The sequence below is a fragment of the Neovison vison genome, chromosome 1 (assembly GCF_020171115.1).
Source record: "Neovison vison isolate M4711 chromosome 1, ASM_NN_V1, whole genome shotgun sequence".
Classification (NCBI taxonomy): domain Eukaryota; kingdom Metazoa; phylum Chordata; class Mammalia; order Carnivora; family Mustelidae; genus Neogale; species Neogale vison.
The window spans coordinates 5,232,554-5,259,119 of NC_058091.1; the positions used below are offsets into that span (position 1 = coordinate 5,232,554).

The 26,566-nt window shown below is 52.6% G+C and overlaps 1 protein-coding gene and 1 long non-coding RNA gene across 3 annotated transcripts in view; one reads left to right on the plus strand and one right to left on the minus strand.

Moving 5' to 3' along the window:
- Positions 1-2,948, plus strand: part of LOC122902708 — a 44,782-nt gene extending 41,834 nt beyond the window's left edge. Inside the window, exons 6-7 of one of the 2 annotated variants that reach the window (XR_006383853.1) lie at positions 1,465-1,612; positions 1,724-2,948. This is a non-coding gene — a long non-coding RNA (uncharacterized LOC122902708). The remainder of the gene's footprint in view (positions 1-1,464; positions 1,613-1,723) is intronic. The other variant, XR_006383851.1, reaches the window with a different exon arrangement.
- A 20,744-nt stretch (positions 2,949-23,692) lies between these two features.
- Positions 23,693-26,566, minus strand: part of PACRG (parkin coregulated) — a 507,220-nt gene continuing 504,346 nt past the window's right edge. Inside the window, exon 5 of the mRNA XM_044242604.1 lies at positions 23,693-24,035. Coding sequence (XP_044098539.1) covers positions 23,875-24,035 — 161 coding nt within the window. The 3' untranslated portion in view covers positions 23,693-23,874. The remainder of the gene's footprint in view (positions 24,036-26,566) is intronic.

Sequence of the window (26,566 nt, forward strand, 5' to 3'; positions counted from 1 at the left end):
GACTAAAAGCTGGTGGAAGGTGGGGGAGGAAGTCCTGCAGAGGTGTGGCTGATGTCCTTGAGGAGCAGATCGGGCAAGGGTGAGCGAGCCCCAGAAAAACTGCTGAATGTGAGCTAAAAAGTCAGCCAACGAGGAGCTCCTTCCTTCCCATTTTCACACAAATCCTGCTCCAGCGGGGGTCCAAACATGCAGGGGGTCCTATTTCTCAATCTGACTTTGGGGAAGGAAGTCTACATTTGCAGCTGCTGGAGTTGCTTGGAGCTCTGCCCTTGGGGAGGAACCCAGAGGGGAGAGTGTGCCACCCCGAAGTGGGTCCCTGGGGGCTGGGCACCTGGCAGGTCCAGGACACTGCACAGAGTTTAAGGCCAAGGTGCAGATTTATTTTCAGTCGCCTGACAGTTCCGTCTAGGTCTGAGAAATGGTGGGCGCCTACTGGAGGAAAGTGGAGGCTTTCTTCCCTATGGCAAACCAGCGTATCTCCGCCCATACCCACCGGCCTTGTGTCCAGGTGTCACTCACACTGTTCAGCTTGGAGCACAGTGACTTATCATGAATCAAAGAAGTTGAAAGATGAGGCAGAAGAGTAGGTTGCGAAAGGACATATGATGGATCTTTTCAGAAAGTAAATTTTTAAAAAGATGTTTATTTATTTATTTGAGAGAGAGAGAGAGAGAGCATAGTGGGGGAGGGTCAGAGGGAGAAGCAGGCTCCGCGCTGAGCAGGGAGCTGGACATGGGGCTCGATCCCAGGACGCTGGGATCGTGACCTGAGCCAAGGCAGACGCTTAGCCGACTGAGCCACCCAGGCGTCCTGAAAGTAAATTTCGAAGGAGGCACACAAACCTGTTGCTAAATAACAACTTTATTGCTTGAATTTGAACTTTGATGCAGCACATTTTTTAAAACACCAGGATGACATGAACACACTTTTCGAAGAGAGGACTGATTCTGAACTGCCCCAGAGCCTGTGCCCTCGCAGCCGGGATACTCACCCCGCAGCGCATCTGTGGGTGGTCCCAGCTTTCCTGTAGCCGCCACCGCTTTGATCCACGAGCTGGAATTCACAGCCCTCATTACAGCCCTGAGCAGGGACGAGGGTAAAGAGTAAAGATGTATGGGTCTGGCCCTGGCCCTGGCCACAGCGTCACCATTGCTAGGTAGGCACAGGGGAGTGGCCCCTACTCCGCAAAGGAGTGAAGGAGTGTGGCCTCCAGCTCTTCCTGCCAGGCCCTTCCATCTCCTTTTCCCGGGCCCCATAACACGGACACCATGGAGGGGACCAGTCTGTCATCACACAGGCCATGGTGTCCCCGTGCAGTTCGGGTCACAACTCCGGAGATGTCTGTCCTTCTAGGTCCAGACGAAGGATCACAGACGGATTTCATCTCAGTGTCAGGTCTTTCCAATTGCTGATCTGCCTGGGCCACTGCGTGGGGGGATTTTAAGGTCACCCTCTGGCTTCTAGGAATCAGCGACCTGTAACGGATTGGTTGAGTCAGCGGCAGGTGCTAGAAAGGAGCCTGACCACATGTGTGTCGCTTATTGGTCATACTGGGCTGGGGTCTTTGGCTTCCTGTCTTCACGGTGTCCGCCAGCGTGGCTCCTCCATTAAGGTGGGAACGGATGGCTCTCCTATCTGGACCCACCCCTGTTTCTTCCCGGTAACCCTCTGGGTCTTCGAGCACCCGAGCATTTCATGTTCACGGATCTGTTCTCCCTGACAGTTCCCTCGGCCCTGCAGTAGTGAGCCTCCAGCTGCTTCGTGCCGGGAGTGCCGGGACCGGCGGACTCACTCGGACCCGGGGACACCAGGCTCCTGGCTCGAGCCTCGGTGTCAGCAAACCCAGCAGATGCCTCCAGAAAGGATCTCAAGGCCTCAATCTCCGGCCTTCCTCCGTCCTTCACGGATGTGTCCAACCCCATCAACAGTGAGTCTTCTGTGAGTGTAAGATTTTTAATCCCACCCCAGCAGGAGCCCATCTTCCCTCCGACCTCCTGCCGATGTTAATTTGGAATGGGGCTGGGGAGCAGATACGGACAGGAAGGGGTTCCAGGGAGGCTGAGGATGGAAATGCAGACTGGGATGATGGAGGAGGAGGCCGAAGACAAGACTTTGCCTATGTTAAGGGTTCAGCTGTGTAACCCCCCCAAAGATACATGAAGTCCTACCCCCCAGGGCCTGTGAACATGACCTTATTTGGGGGTACGGATTTTGCAGTTGTGATCAAGATCTGATGACATCATCAGGGTGGGCCCTACTCCGCTTTGATGGGACGAGAAGAAGGCTCCATGGAGCGGGGGCAGGGTGGGGGAGGCAGAGCCCTCGGAGATGCTGCCACCGGGAAGTGAATGGGCTCTCGGGGACGAGCACCGCGGGCGGCGGGGGACCGGCAAGCGGCAGTGGGAGGAGGAGAAGAGTGCCCCGGGCCTGTAGATCCGCAGGGGCAAGCGTTCTGGAAGAGGACGGAGGTCCGGAATGAAAGGCGGGCTCCGGCTCATGTTCCCAGAAGGCAAGGCGGGAAGAGAAAGCTGGCCTGCCGGCCGGCCGGGCTCCCCAGGACTGCAAGGACAGCGTCGTGGGACGAGCAGCACCTGCGGGAGACCCCGGGGTCCCTCGTCGCCTCCGGGAGCCGCGCGGAGAGACGGACGGAGCCACCTGTCCCGAGTGTGGTGTCTGGCTTCGGGAGAACTGAAGAAAGGTTTCTTTGCTAAGACTCACCTCCTTCGTTAGAATTGCCCAGAAGGGCAGCAGCAGCGGCAGCGCTTCCGGAGATCAAAGGGTCTGTATCCCCCAGTGACAGTATGAGCGGTTTAGGAATCCCTTGTCACCCCGGAGACATGGCAGCCGGGGCCATGGTTCTCACAACCTGCGGCTGCTGAGCGCTGCCAGTGAGAGCCTGGCTGGCGGCGGGCACGGGCAGGGCACCGGGGGGCATGGGGCAGAGAGTGGAGCCCGTGGCCGGGCTGGGGATCGGTGGGCCGGTCCCGGAGTCTCAGGGTTTGTGTCCGAATCGGAGGAAGGGTAAGCAGCGGACAAAGCACAGCAGCCACGGTCGGGGTGTCCGGACCTGTTCTCAGATGCAGCGATGGGAGCATTGACTCACCCCCGATCTTACAAGCATGGCAGTCTAAGGCTGGCCCCCGGCAGTAGCGAGCCAGCGTGGTGACAGGGGACAGTCAGCTCAGATCTTCACGTCTGCTTCGCTTCTGCTCTCCTCCCAAAGCACAGCTCATTATGGCCTCATTTTTCTTCTCTTACTTGGAAAATGTTATTACTCATGCTAATTCTAAAATGGATAGATTTGAGTTATGGAAAGAAATCCTTCTAAATTAAAATTCTCTATGACAAAGATCTCTGCATCTCAGTGACCGTCTACTTCAAGTGATGCTTCGGATGTCAAAAATGGCTCTACAAAGTAGGTTTGGGCACCGTTCACTGGGACTTATTAAATACCCATATCAAGCAAAGTCAACAAACGTGTGCTTACTGGCAATTATGGTTATAGAGAAATAAAAAAATTTAAAACAATATGGACATACATGATTATATGGAATCAAAAACCACAGTGTTATAAAAACCAAGTAACCAGAATACACCAAGACAGAAAGAGTCTGTAGAATACTGGGGACCATGGCAGGGCAGTAAGGGACCATCTAGAGTCATGGCTGACATTTTCTAGCTCTGTGTTGTTGACCAAAATGTCTAAGTGGTGGAGCCTCTATTTTCTTATCTATAAAATGGGGATTGTCCTTCCTCACATGTGGTTATAATGAGGTCACAGCAATAATAAATGGTGAATAATAATAATGTGGTAACAGTAAGTATTTTTGTAATAAATGACAGAGGTGTGAAAAATACATAAAAGATTCTTACAAATGTCCAAGCATATAAGACTCTAAAGAATAGCCAAAAAAGGGCGCCTGGGTGGCTCAGTGGGTTAAGCCGCTGCCTTCGGCTCAGGTCATGATCTCAGGGTCCTGGGATTGAGTTCCGCATCGGGCTCTCTGCTCAGCAGGGATCCTGCTTCCTCCTCTCTCTCTCTCTCTGCCTGCCTCTCTGCCTACTTGTGATCTCTCTCTGTCAAATAAATAAAAAAAAATTAAAAAAAAAAAAAAAGAATGGCCGAAAAGTTCACAGTTCACAGAAGTTGAAACTAAAGTTAACGAATGAATTCAGTGACTATTCTCTACCACTAAACTCACTGGTAGTGAAGCACAAAGTGATGCAAATATGTAACGTCATTGTAACAACAGAGACACTGTTGTTATAGGAAGGAATGGGTAAGTTGGAATATCCAGGAATTCCTGATGGAAGTACCAATTGGTTTGATTATTTTGGAAAGGAATTTGGAAGAGTTACCATGAAGAGCCACAACATTCTACACACTGACCCCATAATTCTGTTCCAGAGAGTGAAATAATACAAATTAAGAGAAAGTTATATCTATAATGAGGCATAAAGGTAGAATTAAAAGAGTTTTAAAAATCCAATAATATAGTGACAATTACTTTGTCACAGAATACTAAACTCTATAACATATTACATGGTGATTAAAAATGACAGAGTATATACAAAATACAATGTCTACAAAATAATGTCAGGTAGGATATGAAATACTGAAGTATTGCAAATATTTTAAAAGTAACATAAATATATATGATACACATGAAAGGAAGCTATAAAGAAATGCAATTCGTTTTATGTTGATAAAGAGATTTGGATATACTTATATTGTTTTATTAATCAATATATTTATATAATCTTAATTTCTTCATAGTACATGTTATAAATCCATAGTTCTTCATGATTCACTTTTTATTGACCAGGTATTGGGTGTAAAGATCCCAATTCAGGAATTCAGGTAGGACACAAGGGAGCTATGTTCTCCTTGGGGCATTTCCTGACTCGATTTAGCAATATCTTCTGAGGATGTGGATGTGTCTTTCTAAGGAAAGCTTTATTCCTCAAGATTTGCTTTTAGATCTGTAAAGAACTTCTCAAACTCAACACTCAACTTCTCAAACTCAAAAACAAATAATCAAGTCAAAAAATGGGCAGAAGACATGAACAGACACTTCTCCAAAGAAGACATACAAATGGCTAACAGACACATGAAACAATGTTCATCATCACTAGCCCTCAGGGAGATTCAAATCAAAACCACCTTGAGATACCACCTTACACCAGTTAGAATGGCCAAAATTGACAAGTCAAGAAACAAGTGTTGGAGAGGATGTGGAGAAGGGGGAACCCTCTTACACTGTTAGTGGGAATGCAAGTTGGTAAAGTCACTTTGGAAAACAGTGTGGAGGTTCCTCAAAAAGTTAAAAATAGAGCTACCCTATGATCCGGCAATTGCACTATTGGGTATTTACCCCAAAGATACAGATGTAGTGAAAAGAAGGGGCACAGGCACCCCAGTGTTCATTCATAACAGCAATGACCACAGTCACCAAACTGTGGAAAGAGCAGAGATGCCCTTCAGCAGATGCATGGATAAAGAAAATGTGGTCCATATATACAGTGGAGTATTATGCAGCCATCAGAAAGGCTGACTACCTACCATTTGCACTGACATGGACGGGACTGGAGGAGATTAGGCTAAGTGAAATAATCAAGCAGAGAAAGACAATTATCTTTTGGTTTCACTTACATGTAGAACATAAGGAATAGCATGGAGGACATTAGGAGAAGGAAGGGAAAAATGAAGGGGGCAAAATCAGAGATGGGAGATGAATCATGAGAGACTTTGGATTCTGGGAAACAAGCTGAGGGTTTTAGAGGGGAGGGGAGTAAGGGGATGGGTATTCAGGAGGGCATAGATTGCAGGGAGCACTGGGTGTTATTAGTGAACAATGAATCGTGGAACACTACATCAAAAACTAATGATGTCGTGTATGGTGACTAACATAACATAATAAAATAAAAAGATTTGTTTTCAGTTCCCCGATACCCTCTTCCACGTTTCTATAAAAACTCCAACCTTTTAATCTGCTAGATCATTCTATATTATACCTTGAAACACTTTGAAAAGTCACTGGATTTTTCAATCAGAGAAGGAAAAGTTAATTAGGAACGTACTAAATAAAAGAATATTATATGTGATGAAACTAGCCCAATAGAAATGTTCCATCATTCACCTGTTTTGTGGTTTTTGAGAAACCCGCTAAGTTTTCTAAATGACAGAAACACTTTCTCAAAGCGACACATCAGACCCTACACACGCAAGGCAGGAGAAGCTATTTTTGTCTCCGGGTTCTGGTTACACAGCCCCAGCCTGGAAGCTTTGTTCTCAGAATTCACGCTGTCATCAAAAGGACTCAATACAAACACAGCCGTGGGCCGGCCAGTGGCTTAGTTGTAGCCACAGCTGCAAACTCCTCTGTCACGGGAAAAACTCAGGGCTTTTTCGGGGTCTGGAATGTCTGTGGGCCACGCCCCCCGCCTGCCTTTCCTTCCCCTGGAATCTGGTCCATGCTAGTGTGCTGCCTCGGTGTCCCCATGTCGTCCCAGCCCAACTTTCTCCGTGTGAACCGCCGAGCCGCAGTGGGGGCCCTTCTTGCCCTTCCACTGACAAGGGTGATCTTCCCATGGCCGGATGGGCTCTCTGTGGCCCCGGTGGGTACCTGCGTGTCCCCTGCTAGCCGAGAGCGTGTGTCTCTGGGGGAGGCGTGTGTCCAGTTCATAGTGCTGACCTAGTGTCTGGTCCCCAGGCCGCCGGGGGAATCTTCCTGTGTGGTCTCTGTAGAGACATCAGGGGGTCTGTGAAGTTCCCCAAACCCCGGGCCGGGTGTGGATGCCCGCACAGCCCCCGCTGCTGAGGCCTCCAAATGGGGTCCTGGATTCCTTTGTCTCAGGAAGTCCACAGGGGCTTGAGCCCATCCCGAGGAATCCTTCTGCTTGCCCTCGCTCGGGTTAGGATCAGGCCAGGAGACTTCCAGACCCAGGGAACCTGAAGGATGGTTGGCCCTTTCCCAGGGGAACCTCTGGGAAAGCCAGTTCTAGGGGCCTGGAGACCCCAGAGGGAGGAGCGCCCCCTGGAATGTGTCCAGGTCCTGGACCAGAGGCTGCTCTGCGCCCCCATGGGAAGTTGGAGCTCCTGGGACTCGGGCTGTGCCTCCGCGAGCCTATGTCCTATTTCTTAAGGCAATTTTCACTGAATTTTCTCTGTGTTCGTAGCTGATGCGGTTAACATGAATGCAGCCATCCGGAGTTTCTGTAGGTGATCAGTGGCCGACGACCATGGCTGAGGCTCTCTGTAGGAGGTGTTCAGTCACTGCTGACGGGTTGGTGGATACACGGAAGCCCAGAGAAGGCCTAGAAATGCCTCTGAGTGACCCAGGCGCACGGGAAGGTGCCATCTGCGTGGAGGAGGTGGCTGGCTGGATCGTGTGGTTCCCACACTCCTGCCCACCGCCCAGTGCTGCCAGGCCGTGGGGGAGAGAATGAGGGAGGCCTCAAGGTTAGAGCAAGCGGACGGCTTGGGGCACCTCACCCCAGGGTGATGTCCTGGAGATGAGCCGTGGGCTGACGGCTTGGGGATCATGTCACCCGTGGGGGGATGCCAAGGGTCCTCCTCAGGAAGAACAAACAGGTTTCAACTCGTAGAGGCCAACTCTGACTGATCTGGTTGGTGGAGTTGAGAAGGATTCTGAAACCTTGTCCAAATTTAGCTTTGATTAGTATTTAGGCTTCCAAGGACACAGGTGAGATGTTCATCCTTCCAAGGACTGGTTCTTGGCTTTCTAGAGCAGGTTGGGCCTCCCCTACCTGGACTCTTGAAAGATGGATCGCTCCCTCCCTGGCCCTGGATCTCGGAGGCGAGGGTCTGGGTGGGGGGTGGGGGTGCCCTTGAAGGCCTGCTTGGAGTGAAGCAGATGGTGGTCCGGGCTCCGTGCAGGTGACCGAAGGACAGGACCCCCCACCCCCACCCCCACCCCCCTCCCCGGGCCTTTCTTTTGGGAAAGGAAGTCTTTGGAAGTTTGTAGCAACTGAATAAATCTCGTCGCTTTGATAAGCAGGGTCCCGTTTCACTCCCCGCGTGGAGAAAGCTCTACACTTCCTCCGATTGTTCCAGTTTATTGAATTTCAGTGTGTGCGACATGATAGCCTTATTCCCGGGGAGTGTGGGGAGGAAGTGCCGGCCCGGCCGGGCCTACACCAGGCCGTGCAGGAGGAGCGGCGCGGGCCGGGATATTCTTGGAAGTGATTTTGATCTGCTGGCCCCCGTCAGCTCATGTTTCTGTGCCCAACCTCAGGGCCACGTAACCGGAGGATGAGGCATTTCATTATAATAATAGACTCCGAGCTCGCTGGAGGCGGTGGCTCTCCGAGGGCACTGGGACCACGGTGGCTCGCTGGCCCCGGGTCCCTCCTCCCTCCCGGGCTCTGCTCTGCCGGTGCCATCCAAGGGACAGCTCATCGCGGGGACACAGGGCAGGAGAGAAGGCGGGGAGCAGAGTGGCACAGCTTCTGGGGGCTCCCCAGGAAGGAAGCCTTCCTCTGCACCACTCCAGGGAGCAGAAGTGACTCATGGGGAGCCTGACTCATGAGATCAATGGGCGGAGAGCTGGGGAGGCAGCTTTCAGCTTGACATAAGGAAGAATGTTCTCGCCGTTAAAGCTGTTCAAAAAATGGAACCGAGTGCCCGGTGGGAGAGAGGTCCCTGGCGTGCTGAGAGCTCCCATCCCGTGCATCAGCCACCGCCCACCCAGCCCCACGTTCTCTATTTTGATTTTTAAATTTAAGTATTTTCTTGTTTTATAGACGTTTTACTTTGCTAGTCTGTAGCCACAACGTGCCACACGCTGGGGAACTTCAACAACTACCATTTACCGCCTCCCGATTCTGGAAGCTATAGCCGTTCAAGAGCCGGGGGTTGGGCCGGGGGCGCTCCTGCTGGGGCCGCAGGGAGGGTCTGCCGCGCTCCTCTCCCCTCGCTTCTAGGGGTTTGCAGGCCTTCCTAGGCTGGTGGGAGCACGGCCCCAGTCTCCACCTTCACCCCCACACCGCCTTCTCCTTGTGTCCGAACTTCCCTTCATAAGGCCACCAGCGCTACTGGGCTGGGCTCACCGGACTCCAGCAGGAGGATGACCTCATCCTAACTTAACTGATTCTGTCTGCCATGACCCTCTTTCCCGTAAGGTCACATTCTCAGTTCCTGAGGGTCAGAGCTTCAATATATGAATTTGGGGGCAGGGAGGCACAATTCAATTCACAACACATATGGTACATAGGCACTATAGAAATTCAGAAAATAGAAGCCAAAACTTCCATGCTTCTCCTGCTCAGAGACAACCACCTTGAATATCCTAGAGCATATCCTTCTGAAAAAGACTTCTTAAAACGGGACAAAATGCATACACCGCTGCCTACTGGCTTCATTCAACTGTCTTTACCTTTCACTCAGTCCATGACCTATGTTCAAACTGTGTCTTGTTTCCAGTGGCTTCGCTCAAACCAATCGCCCATCTGTAGCCGTTCACTGTAGCCGATGGTTGTGTCCGTCAGCCTCTCTGAGCGTCACTGTCCCTTTGTGGCATTGACTTAGTTTGGATGATGATGCTGCATAACGTCTCCGCTGCTGGGTTTGTCTGACTGTTTCTCCGAGATGTCGTTTGGCCTGTTCCTCTGTCCCCTGTGTCGCCTGCACCCTGGGGCTCATTGTAACCATCAGCTGCACTTGTCAGGCATGTTCGCATAGAGGGCGGTCACTTCTAAGTCCCTCATATCAACAGACTGGTCTGGGTGACTCAGGCTGGGCCTTTCTAGGTCTGGGGATGGTGCCTGGGGGCTCCTGCCTGGGCAGGGAAGTAGCCCCTGACCGCCAGTGCTCCTTGGAACACTGAAGTCTTGACAGCTTGAAGGTTTCTGGTAGTTGAGGCAGGAAGCCACCCTATCTGGTGGCAGCTGGCACTGGGAGGGGAAGCCTGGCCCGTCTCCTGAGCCCCCCTGATTGCTAACTACCCTTTGGGAACCACACTCATCCTAAGATTTCCAGTTCTGAGAAATCCCGTCCTTGGGTTCCCAGCACCACCTCCACTAATGTGAATAATGTTAGTGATGGGGTGATGGCGATGTGCTTTCTCACCAGACCTAGGCCTCCACAGTGGCCTGAGCCCCATACTGTTGCGAGGCAAGACCTTTGTGTTCTCCCATTTCCCTCGTAGACCACTCCCAAGAGAGACCATTTACAGTGTTTTTTTCTCCAGCATTTACAGTGTTTTTTTTTTTCTTTTTTCTTTAGAGGACCCATTTACAATGCAACACACACACAGTTGATGCGCATATTTGCTAATTTATTTATTTATTTTTGACAAATGTATACGATTGTTTAACCCAAATCTCTATCAAGAAACAGACCCCCATCACTGATAGCTTCCACGTGTCCCTTCCCAGTCAGTCCTGGCATACCCAGAGGTAACCACCTTCTCCCCCATGAGTAATTTTGGCTGTTCCGGAACTTCATGTAAAGGGAATGGACAGCATGTTCTCTCCTGGTGAGTCTAGTTTGGGTTTCGTCCCTGATGCTGCTGGTGTCGGTAGGTCATTGTGTTTATTTCCTGAGCAGTAGGCATTATAGGAACATACTCCCATTTATTTATGGGAGTTCTCCTACTGATGGACACTTGGGCTCTTTCCAGTTCTTTGCTATTATAAATAAAGCTCTGTGGACATTCTTGTACAAGTAACTTTGTGTACAAGTGTTTTCATTTCTCTTGGGTAAATATCGAGGAGTGAAAATCGTGGGTCAGAGCTGAAGTGGTTACGACATTTATTCTCTCATCAACAACGTATGGTGGTTCTGGTCTTCATCAGTCATTCTGGTGGGTGTGTCGTGGTGCTTCGGTGAGGTTCAAGTCTGGATTTCCCCAGCGATCTATGGTGAGAACTTCTTTTTACACGCTTATTGGCCATTGGTGTATGTCCTTCTGCGACTTCTTAAAATTAATTTTCCCCTTTTCCTTAATAAGCACTATAGCTATTGTTGAACTTATTCAGATGGGCATTCAACACACGAATCAAATTTCTTGCCCACCTTTAGTGAAGAGTATCCAAGGCATGTGGACAGGAATCAGTCTTTGAGAAGAAGCAAGGTCACGTGTGTTCCTCCTGTTATTCCGGATTCCTACCGTCCGGGGGTCCGCTGAGTTCGCCATCGGCAGGTGCTGGAGGCCAGTAGACGGGTGCTGCTGACCAGACTCTGTGGGTGGTGTTCTCGGAGGGCATCCTGCTGCCTTGGGAGGGGCAGGGTTGGATGGGGCGAGAGGGCCGGAAAGACCGAGGCCTGTACCCTAAGGAGTTCACCTTCTGGGGCTTGGAGGGGGTGGGAGAGAAGGACAGAGCTGGTCGCTGAAGATAAGGAGGGGAGGAGGGACACTTCCAGGACTGGCCCCTTGGTGTTGGAGAATCATGGCGCCAAAGAGTTTTTTCAAGAATGAATCCAATTCTCCAAATGGGGAGTGACATCTGTGACCCTTCCTGGAGAAGGTTCCCTTTCTCCTGCTCAGACGGTTTACGAGAGAACGCGCAGAGCCACCAGGGAGCCGCAGGGAGCTCGTGCCCCTGCCCAGCACAGCGTGGCCACCTGGCCCTGCTGGGTCTCTGCCCCCCCACCCAGTTGGACGCGGTGACCCACGTGGTCACCCCTCATCTGTCCTTCTGCAGGGGCTCCCCCAACACGGACCCCTTTCACTTACAGGGACTCGTTTCGCCGTGGGAGGATTTTACTGCTCTGCTTCTGTGGCCTTAGAAGCTGCCCAGGAGTTTCGCTGGAAGAACTCCGAATGGGCCACGGACCAGGCAGAAGAGAGAAGGAAGGGAGAAACCACTGGGGTGGGGGAGGGGGAGACGGGGCAGGTTGGTTGAGCGGGGAGGGGCGGGAGGGGTCGCACAGCCCTCCGCGGTCTGCCCCTGTGTGGGACTTACGTGCTCCTGGAAGGGTCGGAGAGTGACACGGAGGACCCTCCACCTGCGGGAGAGCCCACGGTGCCCTAAGTACAGGTTTAAAACGAGTCTGGTGAAAAACAGTGACCAGCAGATGAGCAGCTTACAAACATGAGTTTATGATCCAGAGACCTCTAGCCCCTGTCTTCCACGGTGGAGACCCATGTGATAAAAATACGCTCCCCCTTCCCGAGTGCTCTCATTTGGGACAGGATCCAACTGTCCTTATTTAGAACAAGGTGCCGCCATGTCACCTCACCTGAACTTGAAACCGCCCGCGAGAGCGGCAGTCCCAGCCCTTCAAGATTTGCGAGAGAGAAGCTGGACGGCTCAGGGACGGTGACGAGGGTGGACGGCCACGAGGTGGGCCAGGCCCAGCATGGGGCCCTGCCCGAGAGCCCCCCCCAACAGGACGGCCCGGCCCCTTGGGTCTACCCATGCCAGCCAGAAAGGATTAGGGGGGCGAAAAGAAGAAAGGCCAGTGGGTAAGAAAGTGCAGCTCAAAGAAAGCACAAAGCAGCTTCTTGGCGTGGCCCGCCATGGCCAGGGCTCCCTCCGGCCGTGAGTTGCTGTGAGAAAGTGTGTGGGGCCGGCCCCTTTCAGCCGCAGTGAAAGCAGCCACTGGCAGCTGTGGCCGGGAGCCTGGGAGGGCGACAGGCTGGCACAGGACGCCACGGCCTCTGCGCTCCCGGATGGCGCATTCCCAGGCCCCGCAGACAACCTTGGCCAAGACCCATTTCCTCCTGGAGAAAAGCTCTAGCCCCGCGAAGGGGCAGGGGCTGCCACATCTTTGTGGGGGTGGGCAGCTCCCTCCCCAGCAGGGTGGCCCAGATTGGAGCCACTCGGATGTTACTTGTCTCTTCCGAAGGCTGTGCAGGCGCCGTGGTGAGCTGTGTGGGAGAAGCACACGGAGAAGTACAGGGAGGCCCTGGCCTCTGTGATCACGGATTGGAATCCCAGAGTCCAATGTCTGGGAGGAACTTTGAGATCCAGACTTACCCCTGTCACCTCATTTCACAGAAGGGGAAACTGAGGGCCAGTGGTGTCTGCGAATGTGCGATGCCCAGAGGATTTACACGTTTGGTGTCCAGGAGCTCTCAGTGGCTTGGTGGTTCCTGAACCCCTGCTCAGGGCAGGCCCTTCGTGCCCCTTGGAAGGGGAAAGGACATGGGGTGGGAAACTGAAGGAGGTCTCTGAGTCCGTGAGGGGCGCCGTCCTGGTCGGAACCCCACGAGGGAAGTCCTGGGCAGATCAGCGCCTGGGACGGGGTTGAAGGCTCCAGGAAGGGGTGCCGGATACCTCGAGCAGGGAGCGGGCGTTTTGGAAGACGTCCGTCCCTCCTGTGGGTTTTGGCCACTAGCTGACCTGCTCTTTCTCCTTTCCTGACCTCTGGAAGGGGTAGATGCCATCGTGCGGATTCACAGAATGTGAAGGTTATAAGAGACTTCTGGGTCTCTGTGGGCCTGTTTCCTGCCCACTGTAGGAACCCCTTTGGGACGGTCTCTGATGGTCCCTGGCCCTTCTTGGAGCTTCCAAGGAGAAGGGAGGTCTCTGGCTCCTTGGGCAGCTGGGTAGCTTCGAGTCAGGTTTTATTTTATTTTATTTATTTATTTTTTTAAAGATTTTATTTATTTGACTGACAGAGATCACAAGTAGGCAGAGAGGCAGGCAGAGAAAGAGGAGGAAGCAGGCTCCCCGCTGAGCAGAGAGCCTGATGCGGGGCTCGATCCCAGGACCCTGGGATCATAACCTGGGCCGAAGTCAGAGGCTTTAACCCACTGAGCCACCCAGACGCCCCTCGAGTCAGGTTTTAAACCATGCGTGGACCGTGGTGCTCACCCAAACCTCCAGCTCGTGGGTGGAAAGCCTGTCTTGCTCCCACACAGCCTCCCCCAGAGATGCTCGAGGGGTCTGTGGTGCAAGGACTGGGGTGCTGGGAGCCTCACGGCCCCGGGGCCCACCCTGGGAATCCCTGTCTCCCGGCTGCGTGGCCTGGGACCAGCTCATCAGCGGCCGCGACGGCCCGTGTTCTCATCTCGGGGACGGAGCAGGCGCACTGTGTCGGCAGTGGTGTCTGCGAATGTGCGATGCCCAAGGACTCTCTGTCCCACACCGTCCTCCGGAGGCCCGAGTCCAGGCCACACATTCTGCTTCCTTCATGTTCCTGGCCACGCGGATGTCTTCGGCCTCTGCAGACGGGCGCGGTGCGGTGAGCCCCGACGGATGGAGCGGTGGCTGCACCTGCCCGTCAGAAGCCAAGGCCAACGGAGGCCCCGCCTGGGCCCTCGCTTCCTCCCCACCTGGAGGTGCCCCGTCCACACGTGGAGGCGGCCCTGCCTGGCCAGCGCGGAGACGTGGGGCTGGGCCGCCCCGAGCATCTCCTCCGGAGTCTGGCGGGGGCACCGCCATCCAAGCTGTCAGCCCCCTCCTCTAGGCCAAGGACGAGCGACATTCACAGCGCTGGGACAGAAGCAAGGAGGATTAATTGTGGAGCTCGGAAGGGAAAATTACAACTTTCTTACGGAGCTTAAAATACACAAATTAAATCTCATCTGTGATTAAATCCCAGCTCCCTCTCACCCTGCTTTATGTCTGCGGATCCTGGGAAATTAAAAAATGTTTGTCCAACGACTGACTATTGATCCGGTTTTAGGGCCCAGGAGGGACGGAAAGCCGCCCGAGAGAAGAGCTGGAGGCCGGGGAGGCCCAGAAGAAAGCCCGCGAGCCCGGGGGGCCTGAGGGCTGGGCCGCGTTCGCCAGCGAAAGCAGCCGCGCATCTCCGTAGGCTGAGCCGAGCTGGGCTGACATTTTCGCGAATAAAATGCGGAGGAAACATTTTAACGCAATGGGTCCGTGTTCCCCGTGGTATTTTTTTTTAATTTTTTTATTTTTTTAAAGATTTTTATTTATTCATTTGAGAGAGAGAGACAGTGAGAGAGAGCATGAGCGAGGAGAAGGTCAGAGAGCGAAGCAGACTCCCCATGGAGCTGGGAGCCTGATGTGGGACTCGATCCTGAGACTCCAGGATCACGCCCTGAGCCGGAGGCAGTCGTCCAACCAACTGCGCCACCCAGGCGTCCCCCCCGTGGTATTTTGTAGTGACACCCCAAACCGCTTCACAGTGTGACGCACGGAAGGAAAAACACGGGTCTGGAGCCTCGTGCGGGGTGTCCCCTCCGGGCGGTGAGGCAAGGCCACACCACGCGGGAAATCGCACCCCATGGCACGAGCCCTGGCGGGTCCCGGGTTGTCTCTGGTGGTCAGAAGGCCACGTGCTCTGAGGTGGCGTGTCTGGGCTGCCCAGGGAAGGTGGAGGCTCACAGCTGTGTCCCTTGGTCTGCATTCATGCCCGACGGGCAGCTGCAGGTCCCAGGTGTCTTCCGTTGAGAGATGACGTCTCAGGCACAGTTTTAAGCAGTTTCCCCGAGATACCTCATGTAACCCTTCCACGCCTTCCCACATAGTCCTTCCTCCCACCGCCGCACGGGGAAACTGAGGCACGGAGGATTCTACTGGAAGACGGACATTGTCCTGAGTCCCAACCCAATCCCAAGCCACCGTTTATCACCCCCTCCTGCCCCACACCCCCTCGCTGGACTTAATTTTATGTCTTACACTGGAATTAGACGGTTCCCTTTTCTAGCCAGTCCAGAAGGCCCAGGAAACCCCGGGGGTGAGGAGGGCCTTCTGGCGGCCCCTCTCGCTGCTGGAGAAGCAGAGGCCTCTCTGCGTTTCGTGGCTCGGTGGGTTATTCTGACGGGGGATTTCCAGAGAAAGGCTTTCTTCAGTCAGGACTCTGGCCTCTTGTGAGGCGCTGTGGTATTTGTTAGATACGTGGCCTTTACTGTTAGTGACGTTATTCGACAGTCAAGCAAGTCCAGAGAAACTCTGTTCCGTCCCAATACAGCCTTCTCATCAGTTTCCTCGTTTGGGTCATTTTTGTGGTGCTCTGATGGAAGGGAACAGCACCTTACCAGAGGGCAGCTGACTCCCCTCAGCAAACAGAGATCCGCCAGATATATGAGATTTGGGGCAGAGATTGTCACACTTCAGGGATGTTTTGCCGTTGGGTTCCCTCTAAATGGAAAACATCCTTTTCGTCTGGAGAATTCCTAGAGGAGATGGAAAAAGCCCAATCCCATGACACATTCCCCCTCTCGAAGGGAGCCTACTGACGGGTTATTAAAAATTTACCTTTTTGTCAATAAAGTTCTTCAGAGGACATTTGCCTTGCTGCATTTTAATGTAATGTTCACGGCCCCAGATGCATGAGGGAGAAGACAAAAGGCCACTTAAAGCTCTGGTTCTGGAAGTTTCCTGCTTTGCATTTGGGGGAGCGGTGGGATGCACGTGGACGGTGGGAGCTGCAGGATGGCCTCACCAGCCCCAGAGACAAACCCGAGGCGGTGGGGAGATGCCCACGTAGGCATCGGAATTCGGCAAGGGGGCGTGTAGTAAGTGAGCTGTTTCTAGAACCGCTGCTCCAAACCCTCTGAACTGTGCCCAGTTCACTAGAAAGTTCCCTTTCTGTATTAATAGAAATAATTCAATTTTTTTAAGTTTCAAGTATAAAGATGACAACCACCTTGAATATTTGGAAATGTGAGCGTGAAGCCTGATACTTTAAGCCTTTTTTTTTTTTTTCCCCCCCTGGTAACTCTTGAAGCGAAGATGATGGGTTTTTACCATTGGCTTTTTACTGGTTGATTTAAACCATATTTTTCTAAGATACACCTATTCATTCTCTAGTCTGTGAACAATTTAGTTTATCTTCCTGATGAGGGACTTTGAAGCTTTCCTCCTATTCTTAAAGGCTTCGTTAAATTACTTTTCTCGAAGGGTCCTATGCTGAATGGAAAGCTGCAAGAGTGGTCAGGCTTGCAAGCAGGTCTCTGGGGACTGGTGTCACAAAGTCAATGACCTTGTGTAGTTGTGTAGACGTGTAGTCCGGCCTCCACAAGGGCTGGAACCAATGTCTGGGACAGAGACATTGGTTTGGAACTGTCATTCCCTAACTTCCCAGGACATCAGAAGCCCCTGGAGGACTCGCTCAGACGCAGAGGCTGGCCCTGCTCTGGAGTTCTGAATCAGCAGATCTGAGCAGGGGTCCCGAATGTGAACCCATCCCAAGCTCCCAGGGACCCCGATTGGAGAACCACTGTGCTCGGATGTACTGTTAACTCCGGGTGTCAATGTCTACTTCTGGTTAGCCTCCCCGACAACACAGATTTAAACGGACACCTGAGTCCATTTGTGCTGAGTCCCCCACGGAAGTATCCATTCGACTGTGGGTGTTTGGAAGGGACCTTGATGGTCCTCCCGATTCCAGCCCGGTAGTGTTCCTGGAGGAACCCGGCAGGAGGGACGGGAAGAGGAGGCGGTGAGCCCGCGACCCAGCGCCACATGCCAAAGCCACGTTGATGTGGCCACGCACACGGAGGCCGGCCGTCCGTCTTTGGACGACCCGCTGGCCCCGTGTTTCTGGCAGACTGGGAGGATATTTAAAACACGTTCCTCTGGTTTGGTTTAAACAGAATAATGAATGCCTGTCCCCATGACAGCAGATTCTTTTTAAATCTTCCAAGGTCTGAGCGTCTTCAATGACTCTTAGGTTGGACTGGTAACTTTCCGGCCCGGGACGCCCAAGGACGGTCGGTGTCCCCGTCTGTCAGTTGCAGCGCGCGAGGAGGGGCCGAGTTCTCTCTGGCCGCTGGTCTGACCGCGCCCCCTCTGGGCCATTTGGTAAGGGTCACTCATTCACCGTTGGGGCAAATGTTCCCGGAGTTCTGACTGCCACCGGAACCGTCTCACGGCGGGGACACCGTCACACACACAACCAAGTCCCGGGGCTCACACAGCCTGCGTTCGACAAACAAGCAAGCGAACGTGCCCCAGCGGGTCAGATGCTCAGCAGCGTTTTGAGGCAAGTGAAGCAAAATAAGGGAGAGAGAGTGGGAGGGAGCGCAGGGCGGCGAGAAAGGCCTTTCTGGGGAAGTGACGCTCGCAGAGACCAGGACGACGTCTGGAGCGAGGGGACGCAGTGGACAAGGCGGGGGGAGCCGAGGGGATTACGGGAGCAGAGCGCTGAGGCCAGAATGTCCGGCCTGTTTGCGGGGCAGGGGTGAGGCCAGCAGAGCTGCAGCAGGGAGGTGGGAGACCAGGCGGCAGCGGGAGTTGGGGGACGCGAGGTCGGGGAGCTCAGGCGCAGCCGGGGCCACGAAGTGCAGGGAGCGAGCGTTGGAGTCACTCTCGGGGACGAGGGGGACGTCGCTGGGCGGTCGGAGAGGTTGGCTGATCCGAGGGCATCCGGGTCCGCAGGGTCGCTGGCGTGGGCGCGCGGCGTCCCCGGGGAGCAGAAGCGAGAGGAGTAGGCGGTGGCGCGGAGTCCCGCGGGCTGAGCGGCACGGGCCGCGCGTGGGGGGACGCGGGACCGGGCCTGGCTTCACGTCTGGTTTCCGCACCCTTGAGGCATCCGAGCCGAATGTCGGGTGGGAATTCGGGAAGCGGACGTTAAGTTTGGGAATCGGGGATGTATAGCTGTCATCTGAAGTCTTGGCCTGGCTGAGGTGACCTGGGGGAGGGGAGGGAGACGGAGGCCTCGCCATGGGGCCCTGACATGTTTGAGGTCAGGAAGAGCAGAAGGATCCAGCGCAGGAGAAGAGAAGGAGGGGAGCGTGTGAGCGTCCACGGACCTCCCCAGGCTGGAGGCTCATCCTTCAGCGGGGTTTGTCCTGGTCTCCCGGGGGCCCCGTCCCTAAGCGGCGCACGGCGTGTCCTCTTCTTCTCTTAACCGAAGCGCTGCTTTCCTCAGGGCAAGAGCCGGGCTCACCTCCTCACGAAGGCGTTCTCGATGTGGGGTCCCACGGCGCACAGCTGGGGACAGGCACGGCTGGAAATGCCCGGAAATTATCCTCAAGGTCCCGTGTGCCACGTCCTCTTGTCCGAATAGACCGTGTACAGTTTCCAGAAGATTCTTAAGGCAAAACGAGGGGACATTCCTCAGTACTTTCTAAAGAACCACGAAGCTGATGTGATGCGTGTTTCGACTTCTGGAACATGGGAAGAGAACAGAGCTCTCACCCAGCCCGAAACCTGCAGAAATCTGGCAAAGTAAAGATGAATAAAGAATCCAAGTACCTTAAAAAATACTCCCGTCGGGGGGAGCGAACATCCTCCTCCTGAAACAGAGAAACTGCCGAGCACCATCATGAGCGAGTGCAAGGAGAACCCGCGCAGCCTGCAGGAGGGCGCAAACCCGTCAGCCCGAGACCCGGTGGCGGCACCTGCGGGCGCAGGTCACAGCAGCGTCCGTCCTCGGGAGATCGCGCGGAGCCACCTTCTGGCCTGGGCTGGGTCGCTCCTGCGTCTGCTTTAGTAGCTTCGTCAGCACTTGAGGGAAGGGGCAAAGGCTCTTAGGGTTTTTCAGAAAGAGAGCCAGTGTGGGTTTGGGATCTCACATTCACGCATTTAAGACCGCGAGAGAGACAGAGGCGACGCGAGATATTTTTACCATCAGAGTCAACCCCAGCACAGATTTCCCTGCGGCCCGTGCTCTTGAGTAAGTCCCACACCCTTGTATTATTATTATATTATTATTATTTTATTATTATTATTCAGGATGCTTGTGGTTTCTTTTGTACTGAAACAGCATGATGACAAATGGTCACGGGGGCGTGAGGTCGAGGTCCCATTTCGAAAAGGCCCTTCCCCCTGAGCTCAGCAGGGCTCTCAGGAGCAGAGCAAGGCCGTGCTGAGTCTCGGCCCGAGGACTGACCGGAACCGTACTGCATGCAAAGTACCGAGGTTTAGAAAACATGGTTGGCGGAGCTTGGGGAAGCCTTTCCTCCTGGGTCTCCGGGAGAGTGCCCTGTTCTGTGACGGCCCTGGAGGGGCAGGTGGTGGGGAAGGTTGACCTTGAGGGGGACTTACTGCCTGAGTGGCTCCCAGGTGGCTCAGAGCACAGCTCATGTGCTGACTGGGTCAGCGCCGAGATCCGCTGGGGCCCCGAACATCCAACCAGTGAACGTGAGTCCTCTCGGTGTGAACGGGAACTGGCTCCTTTTCGGCTCAGATCTGGAAGTGTCCAATTTTGGATGAACTTTGGTTAATGGGGGCTTTCCTAGGAAAGGGATGCTTTTGTGGAGACAATTGTTTAAAAAACATTTGAGATTTTTCTGCTGTTACTTAAAATCCTGAAAGTAGAATTTCTATTTCAAAAAATGTCCCGGGGAGTATTTCCCAGGGTATATTAGCTTCCCAGCCTCTGCTTACGAATGGCTGGTGACAAACATCTCCAAAGAGCCAAAAGAAGTACGCGATGCCCTGGGTATTGAAACAGACTTAACATGACTTCATTTTTGCTTCTCTAAATTACGGTGTTCCGAGATGTCCCATAGCCTACCCTGAAACTTCTCTCGAGAGCTCATGTAAGTGAACCCAGAAGGACTTAAAGCTTTCTTTGTTTAAGAAAGCTTCGGGTTTGAAATCCTATTCCCCAAGTATGCAACCATTTCGCAGAACTTTTGAACTCTATATTTCTGCCTGACATTTTGCCGCTGTAGTAAAGATGACCGGCTGGCGTCCCGGGGTGGCCGGAGGGGAAGGCCACTCTTACGGGTGAGGGTGTGACTCCCGAGTTGAATTCTGGGAGGGTGGGTGGCCTTGTGGAAGCTCTGATGTCTTTCTCACCAGGACCCATGTTTAGCCAAGACCCGTGACTATGAGGGAGGCCGGAGACCATGCCCTCGCCGATGGGGACCTTGTTAGGCAGAGCGAGAACAGCCCTGCCCGGGGCATTACTCAGGGACTGAGCACCTACGACCAACCTCAGGCACTGGGCTGGCTGCTTTCCCAGGAAAATCCTCCTAGGATCCCGGAAGCCCACGGGGCACCCTGATGGGCTGACCACATGCATCTGTCATGTGATGCTTGTTCCAAGCCTGCAAAGAAGACATTGCAAGGCCTGTTCTGGGATGAGGGATTTGAGTTTTAGAGCGTTTCGATAATTTGCCCAAGGTCACCAGGCTGTTTCTTGGTGGAAAGAGATTCCCGCCCAGATCTGCCGGGTTCCCACTCCGGTGCTCTAACCACTGGACCCTGCACCCATCGTTTGGCCCTGGCATCGACCCTGGGAAGCAGAGGCGTTTAGGGGGAATTAGATCAGGTTCCAGGGACTCGCTCTGGGTTCTGCAGCTCCTGAGTACCAAGCTCAGAGTTCCCACCCGGATCTTGACTCTCACATTCAGGGCTTTACTGACTGCTTCCCTTAACTAACTGTGACACTGGGCTGGCATCTTCCGGTAAAAGTAACACAATCACACACAAACAACACAGGCAAACACCATTGCCCACCACACCAGTGCTTGACAGCTCCCACTTTTCATTGCCGCATACCCTTAGGCATCTTTAAAAGGAAGTTTCAGTGCAAAGATGGAGCCCATGAAAGAAGCCACTACTGCCTTTGAGTTAATCCGAAATTACTTGGGAGAAGCAGAAGACCAACCTAGGGTAGGATCTGAAAAGCAGGCCATTCCTATCTCCGTAGCGGTAAAATGACGTTTGAAGAATTCTCCAGAGAACGTGGTGCTATTTATGGAGTTATTTTGGTTTTCTGCAAAATTATCTCGTTATAACAAGGAACTCATCATTGCCTTGCAGGAAGTGCCATATTGTTTGAAGATTCTCCGAATATACATTGCTTTGCTGGGGGAAAAACTCATCATTATTCATAATGTTTCTCTTGGAAATAAAACGCCAAAAGTATAAGAAACTGCACTGGGCCCTTCCCATGGATCACTCTAGTCCTTACAACATTCCTACAGGTAGGAATAATTTCTACCTTACCACCGAGGGCACCTGACCCTCAGAGAGCTGACTAACATGCCCAAGGTGCGGAGCTAGTAAGTTGGGAGCAGAAGAGGAACCGTGATGTTTTAGTTCCAAGCCAAAGCTGGGGCTCCTGGACTGGCGGGGTTGGGGGAGGGGGCAGACACGACACTCTCTGTTCCCTCTCCCAGGTAGCTTTCAAGAACATGACCCAGAGCAAGAAGCCAGGCCTGTTGCTGCCATAGGCCAGCCCTGCTTCCATCTCCTAACAAAACAAGGAAAGGAGGAACTTTCCAAAGGTGCCAACAAGCCACCATCTTTGTGAGTCTCACGGATATGGGTGTCCCTTCAGATACGTCCGTGATGCCAGGACAAGCTCTAATGGGTGTAAGTGAACATTACCATTTGGAGAAAAACCTGCCTTAACCTGTCGGTGTCTGCTTCTAACTACGCCTTTGCAAAATATACACCAAAGCCACTTTGTTTTACATAGTCATGCGTCTCTGTTTATCCTAAAAAATGCTTCCGGAATCTGGGTGGTGGGAGCTGCTGAGATGGGAGATTTCGTATGCTGAGCCAGTCATCGAGGAAGATGAATAATGGACCAGTCTTCGAATTTGGTGTTTGCCTTGGGAAACTTGAGTCTTAAATAATTAGTGACAGTAATCTCGAGGCCATTGCTCCGTGCATGGTGGAGCACGTCCTGTGTCTTCACTTTTGTGCAGAAACTGCACTTTGCTACAGAATGAGAGACTTCAGGCTACGCATTTCTGGGCAGTTGCGGCATTTCTCAGGTGTGCGAAGTCAGTGTTCCGTCTTTATGAAGTTTTCTGGGCTGAGTTTCAAACGCCCCGAGCTCAGCACCCAGCTGAGCCTAAAAAGCCAAATGGGGCGGGGGGTTGATTACCTTACGGTTGGGGTTCTCTTTGGGCACCTTTTTTTTTTTCTTTCTCAGTTAAATGAAAAACTACATGTTCTTTGTTTTTTGTTTTTGTTTTTGTTTGGTTACAGTAAAATTCCAAAACACTGCCTTTAGACCTACAGAGAGGAGAACCCGTCCACCTTGTGAGTGGAAGCAAAGGGAAACAGAATTGCCAAACAATTGTTGAGATGCATGTAAGTCATTCTCAAAAATGATCAAAAGCCCCAGGCAAACGGCCGGGTGACAGCTTGTCGGGCATTCACGCTGGCTTTTTTTTTTTAGAGCTAGTGAGTTTATACCCACTCTTTTTCTTTCTTTCTTTTTTTTTTTTAAGATCTTATTTATTTGACAGAGACCACAAGTAGGCAGAGAGGTAGGCAGAGAGAGAGGGGGAAGCAGGCTCCCCGCTGAGCAGAGAGCCCCATGTGGGGCTTGATCCCAGGACCCTGGGATCATGACCTGAGCCGAAGGCAGAGGCTTTAACCCACTGAGCCACGCAGGCGCCCCGCACGCTGGCATTTTTATCGCGTTTGCTGTGTTGCATTTTACACCCCCAACCCTCCCGTCTCCCCCAGACATGCACCGGAAAGCCCCCCACAAGCCCAGACGACTAGTGGGCTGGGAGCATTCATTATGTTGGTTGCTGAGCCCCATAAGGGGCCACAACCCTGTCCTTCTGCAACTGGAATGGAGAGTCAACGGTTTTATTGAATGTCCAAGCGCGGAGCTCTGCCCAGCTGCCGGAGAGGGGCCGCAGAACCCGGGTTTCTCCTCCATGACAAACACCTATTAAGCTGTCAGCATAAACTCTTCCCTTACAGCCTCTGACATCACCCTCGGGGCAGGCAGACACAGAACAGCAATTGCTGAATTGCGCATGAAAATCATAGTTTTATTGTCTATACAACTGAAGGTTTCGCTCGGACTCCTGCTTCTGTCCGAGCCGTATAAAGAAGCAATTCTTCTCGGAGAACAAATAAGCACAGTACACTATTGTAATCTAAGAAACAGGCACTATTTATGCATTGGAAAGCCTTGCTCTCAATAGGGCTAACGGTCCAATGGTCCAGAAGCCACTATTTTAGCAGCTGGAGAAGAGAAAGCTGTAGAAGTCACCAGGAATGAGATGCCGAAAGCAGTGGAGAGGGCTGCGGGCGCGGGGCCGGGAGGGGGCCCGCCCGCTAGTTGAGCACGCACGACTCGTAGGTGGGGACCATGTACTTGATGTTGATGAAGGCGTCCTCCCCGCCGTAGCGCTCAAAGGCCTCCAGCGTCTCCTGGATCAGGTCGCCGATGTTCTCCCGCTTCTGCTGGCTGTAGTCGATGCCGTCTCCGGAGTTCACTGGTTCAAACACACAAAGAGCCCCGTTATTGCGCCGTTTTCTCCAAGACACCCTACACACCCGTCTAGGCATTTTCTCCAAACGCTTGTGAGGGGACACAAGCGCGTCACATTTTCTAGGTGGTCCTGGGGAGTTCTAGGAGTGGAAACAGCAGCTCTGCGAGCACGCAAAGCCCCAGACTGCGGCCGACGCAAAGTCCTCTGAACTAAGGGAACAGCAGACTAACCCCAAGTGGGGTGATCACAGGCACACGACCAACCACAGATCTCAGCACTGACCGTGACGAAGACTGTTCTCTTGGACCCTGAGTTCTTCAAAGTCCCAGAAATGAACACTCTCATCGGGTTAGGGGTTTGAAGGGATCCGCTTGGGAAGGAGAGACCGAGCCCGCCCCCATGTCTTTGGTGCTGTTGCATCTGTCTCTCTTCCAAGCGTGCCATCATCTGCAGTGATTGCCATCACCCAGATGTGGGGGCTGGGGGGGCGGCTAGGAGGAAACTGCTTTTCCTGCTGGAGCTATCCGACGGTTTCCCAGGGACCAGCCAAGGCCGGGCCTTGCAGAACCTTGAAGGGCCCTCTGCAGCTCCTCGCCAGCTTCTACACGGGAAGGGGTTCCCGGGATGCGCCTTCCGCGGCCTTGGGGGCCTGGGTGGGCAAACTCCATCTCAGACCATTTGGAGGAGAAGTACCTGATTGCACCCAACCTGTACGACGTCTGCAGGAATTACCCGGGGGCGAGGGAGTCTAACTAGAACGGAGACCCTCGGCTTCCATCCAGAGGGTAGAGATCCCGCGAGTGTTTCCCCAGTAGCTCTCTCTGACACACACGTCGTGATGCGCTTCGCACACGTTTCCAGGGCTTCGACCTTCCTGTGCTCCCAGGAAGCGGGGCATGGTCACGCCGCTGCTCAGTTGCTCACGTCACCCCGTCTTATCTCTGCTGAAGTGACCGGCCGCAGACCTGCTCGGGCCGGAGCTGCAGATAAAAGTCCTCATTCTGTCCACATCTCAAGTATGGCTCCAAAATGTTGATTTTGCTCGAATGTGAAAATTATAGAGGGAAAAATGGTTTTTCAAACTTTTCTCCTCAGTTATTTTGTACATGTACAAAAGGACCGAGCAATGGTTCAGACCAGTATTAAAAGGAACAAGTGCAGCCCCACACAGCAGATAAGCAGCTCTTTTGCTTGATTTTTCCAGAAACCCATTAGAGAAATATCACTGTCTTCTATAGCATAAGGAAAAGGAATCGCTTTCCTGGTTAGTTTCTTTCGGTGGGGGTGAAGGCAGGCAGAAATATTACTGATTTTCAAAGTGAGATTATGAGTCATAAAGCTATGGTATATATCAATTTTTCATAACAAATAGCCTTATAATGCAAAGCCATTGTCATTAGGTGAGGTTTTCTTTTCTTTCTTTCTTTCTTTTTTTTTTTAGAGAGAGTGAGAGCGCAGGCACATGAGAGAGAGTGTGAAGCGGGGGCAGGGACAGAGGAAGATGGAGAAAGCGAATCTTAAGCAAGTACCATGCCCAGCACAGAGCCTGATGCAGGGCTCGATCTTATGACCCTGAGATCATGACCTGAGCCCAAGCCGAGAGTCGGCCAGTTAGACAACCGAGCCACCCAGACGCCTCAGTTAGACGGCTCCCCTTGCTCACGATGCAAGCACTTCTGTGATCACACGGAAAGCTCAGTTTAAGTGGGTTTGATGTACAGAGTAGTTGATCATCCTAAAGAACTAAATACGAGTTACTGTAGAATAAGCAAGAGATAAGATGTTTGAAGAAGGATTTTTATCTTACTGTTTTTGAGTAAAAGATTAACTTTTTAGAAAACAAAAATGTAGATAAAACGCACAGAGTAACAGGCTTATTTTTTCCTCTAGATCCACGTGGAGGTGGGAGGAGAGAGTCCTTGCAGTCAGAAGTGCCCACTAGGGAGGACAACGTGGTATTAATCTATTTGGGGGAACTTTCCAAAAAGAGAAAGTCTTTAGGTTGAATTAAGAGAGAAGGACGCGTGCGCACGGGTGTGTATGTGTCTGTGTCGGAGGGGGTCATTGATATTTGTTACAGGTGTCAAGAAAAGATCTTAAGAAAGAAAGTCCAAAAGAAGGCAGGGAAAGAGAGTCAGAAAAAGGGGCAGGAGGGACAGAGACAGATCACGTGTGACAAGTGCGATGGATATCATAGAAGGTGTCTGTTGGGAACAGCTTCTGCTTCCCAAGATTCCAATTGGAATGGGCAAGCGTGTCACAGGGGTCTTTGACTGATCTTTCTGTGCTTCTTTTTCCAGGATGGCATGCCTGATAGACTTCTCCTGGTCATGAAAGACGTGGACTTAGAGAGAAGGTTGCATGAGCTTTGCTTGCACGGGACAGCCAAGCCCATAGCGCAAATATCTAGAGGGCACATGGCAAATGTCATCGGTGATGGTACTGAGTGGTGACAGCTTCGATCTCATTCCTTATGCAAAGATACGTAAATCAATCACTAATAAATGGCATCTTTTGTTGGCATATTAGTCAAA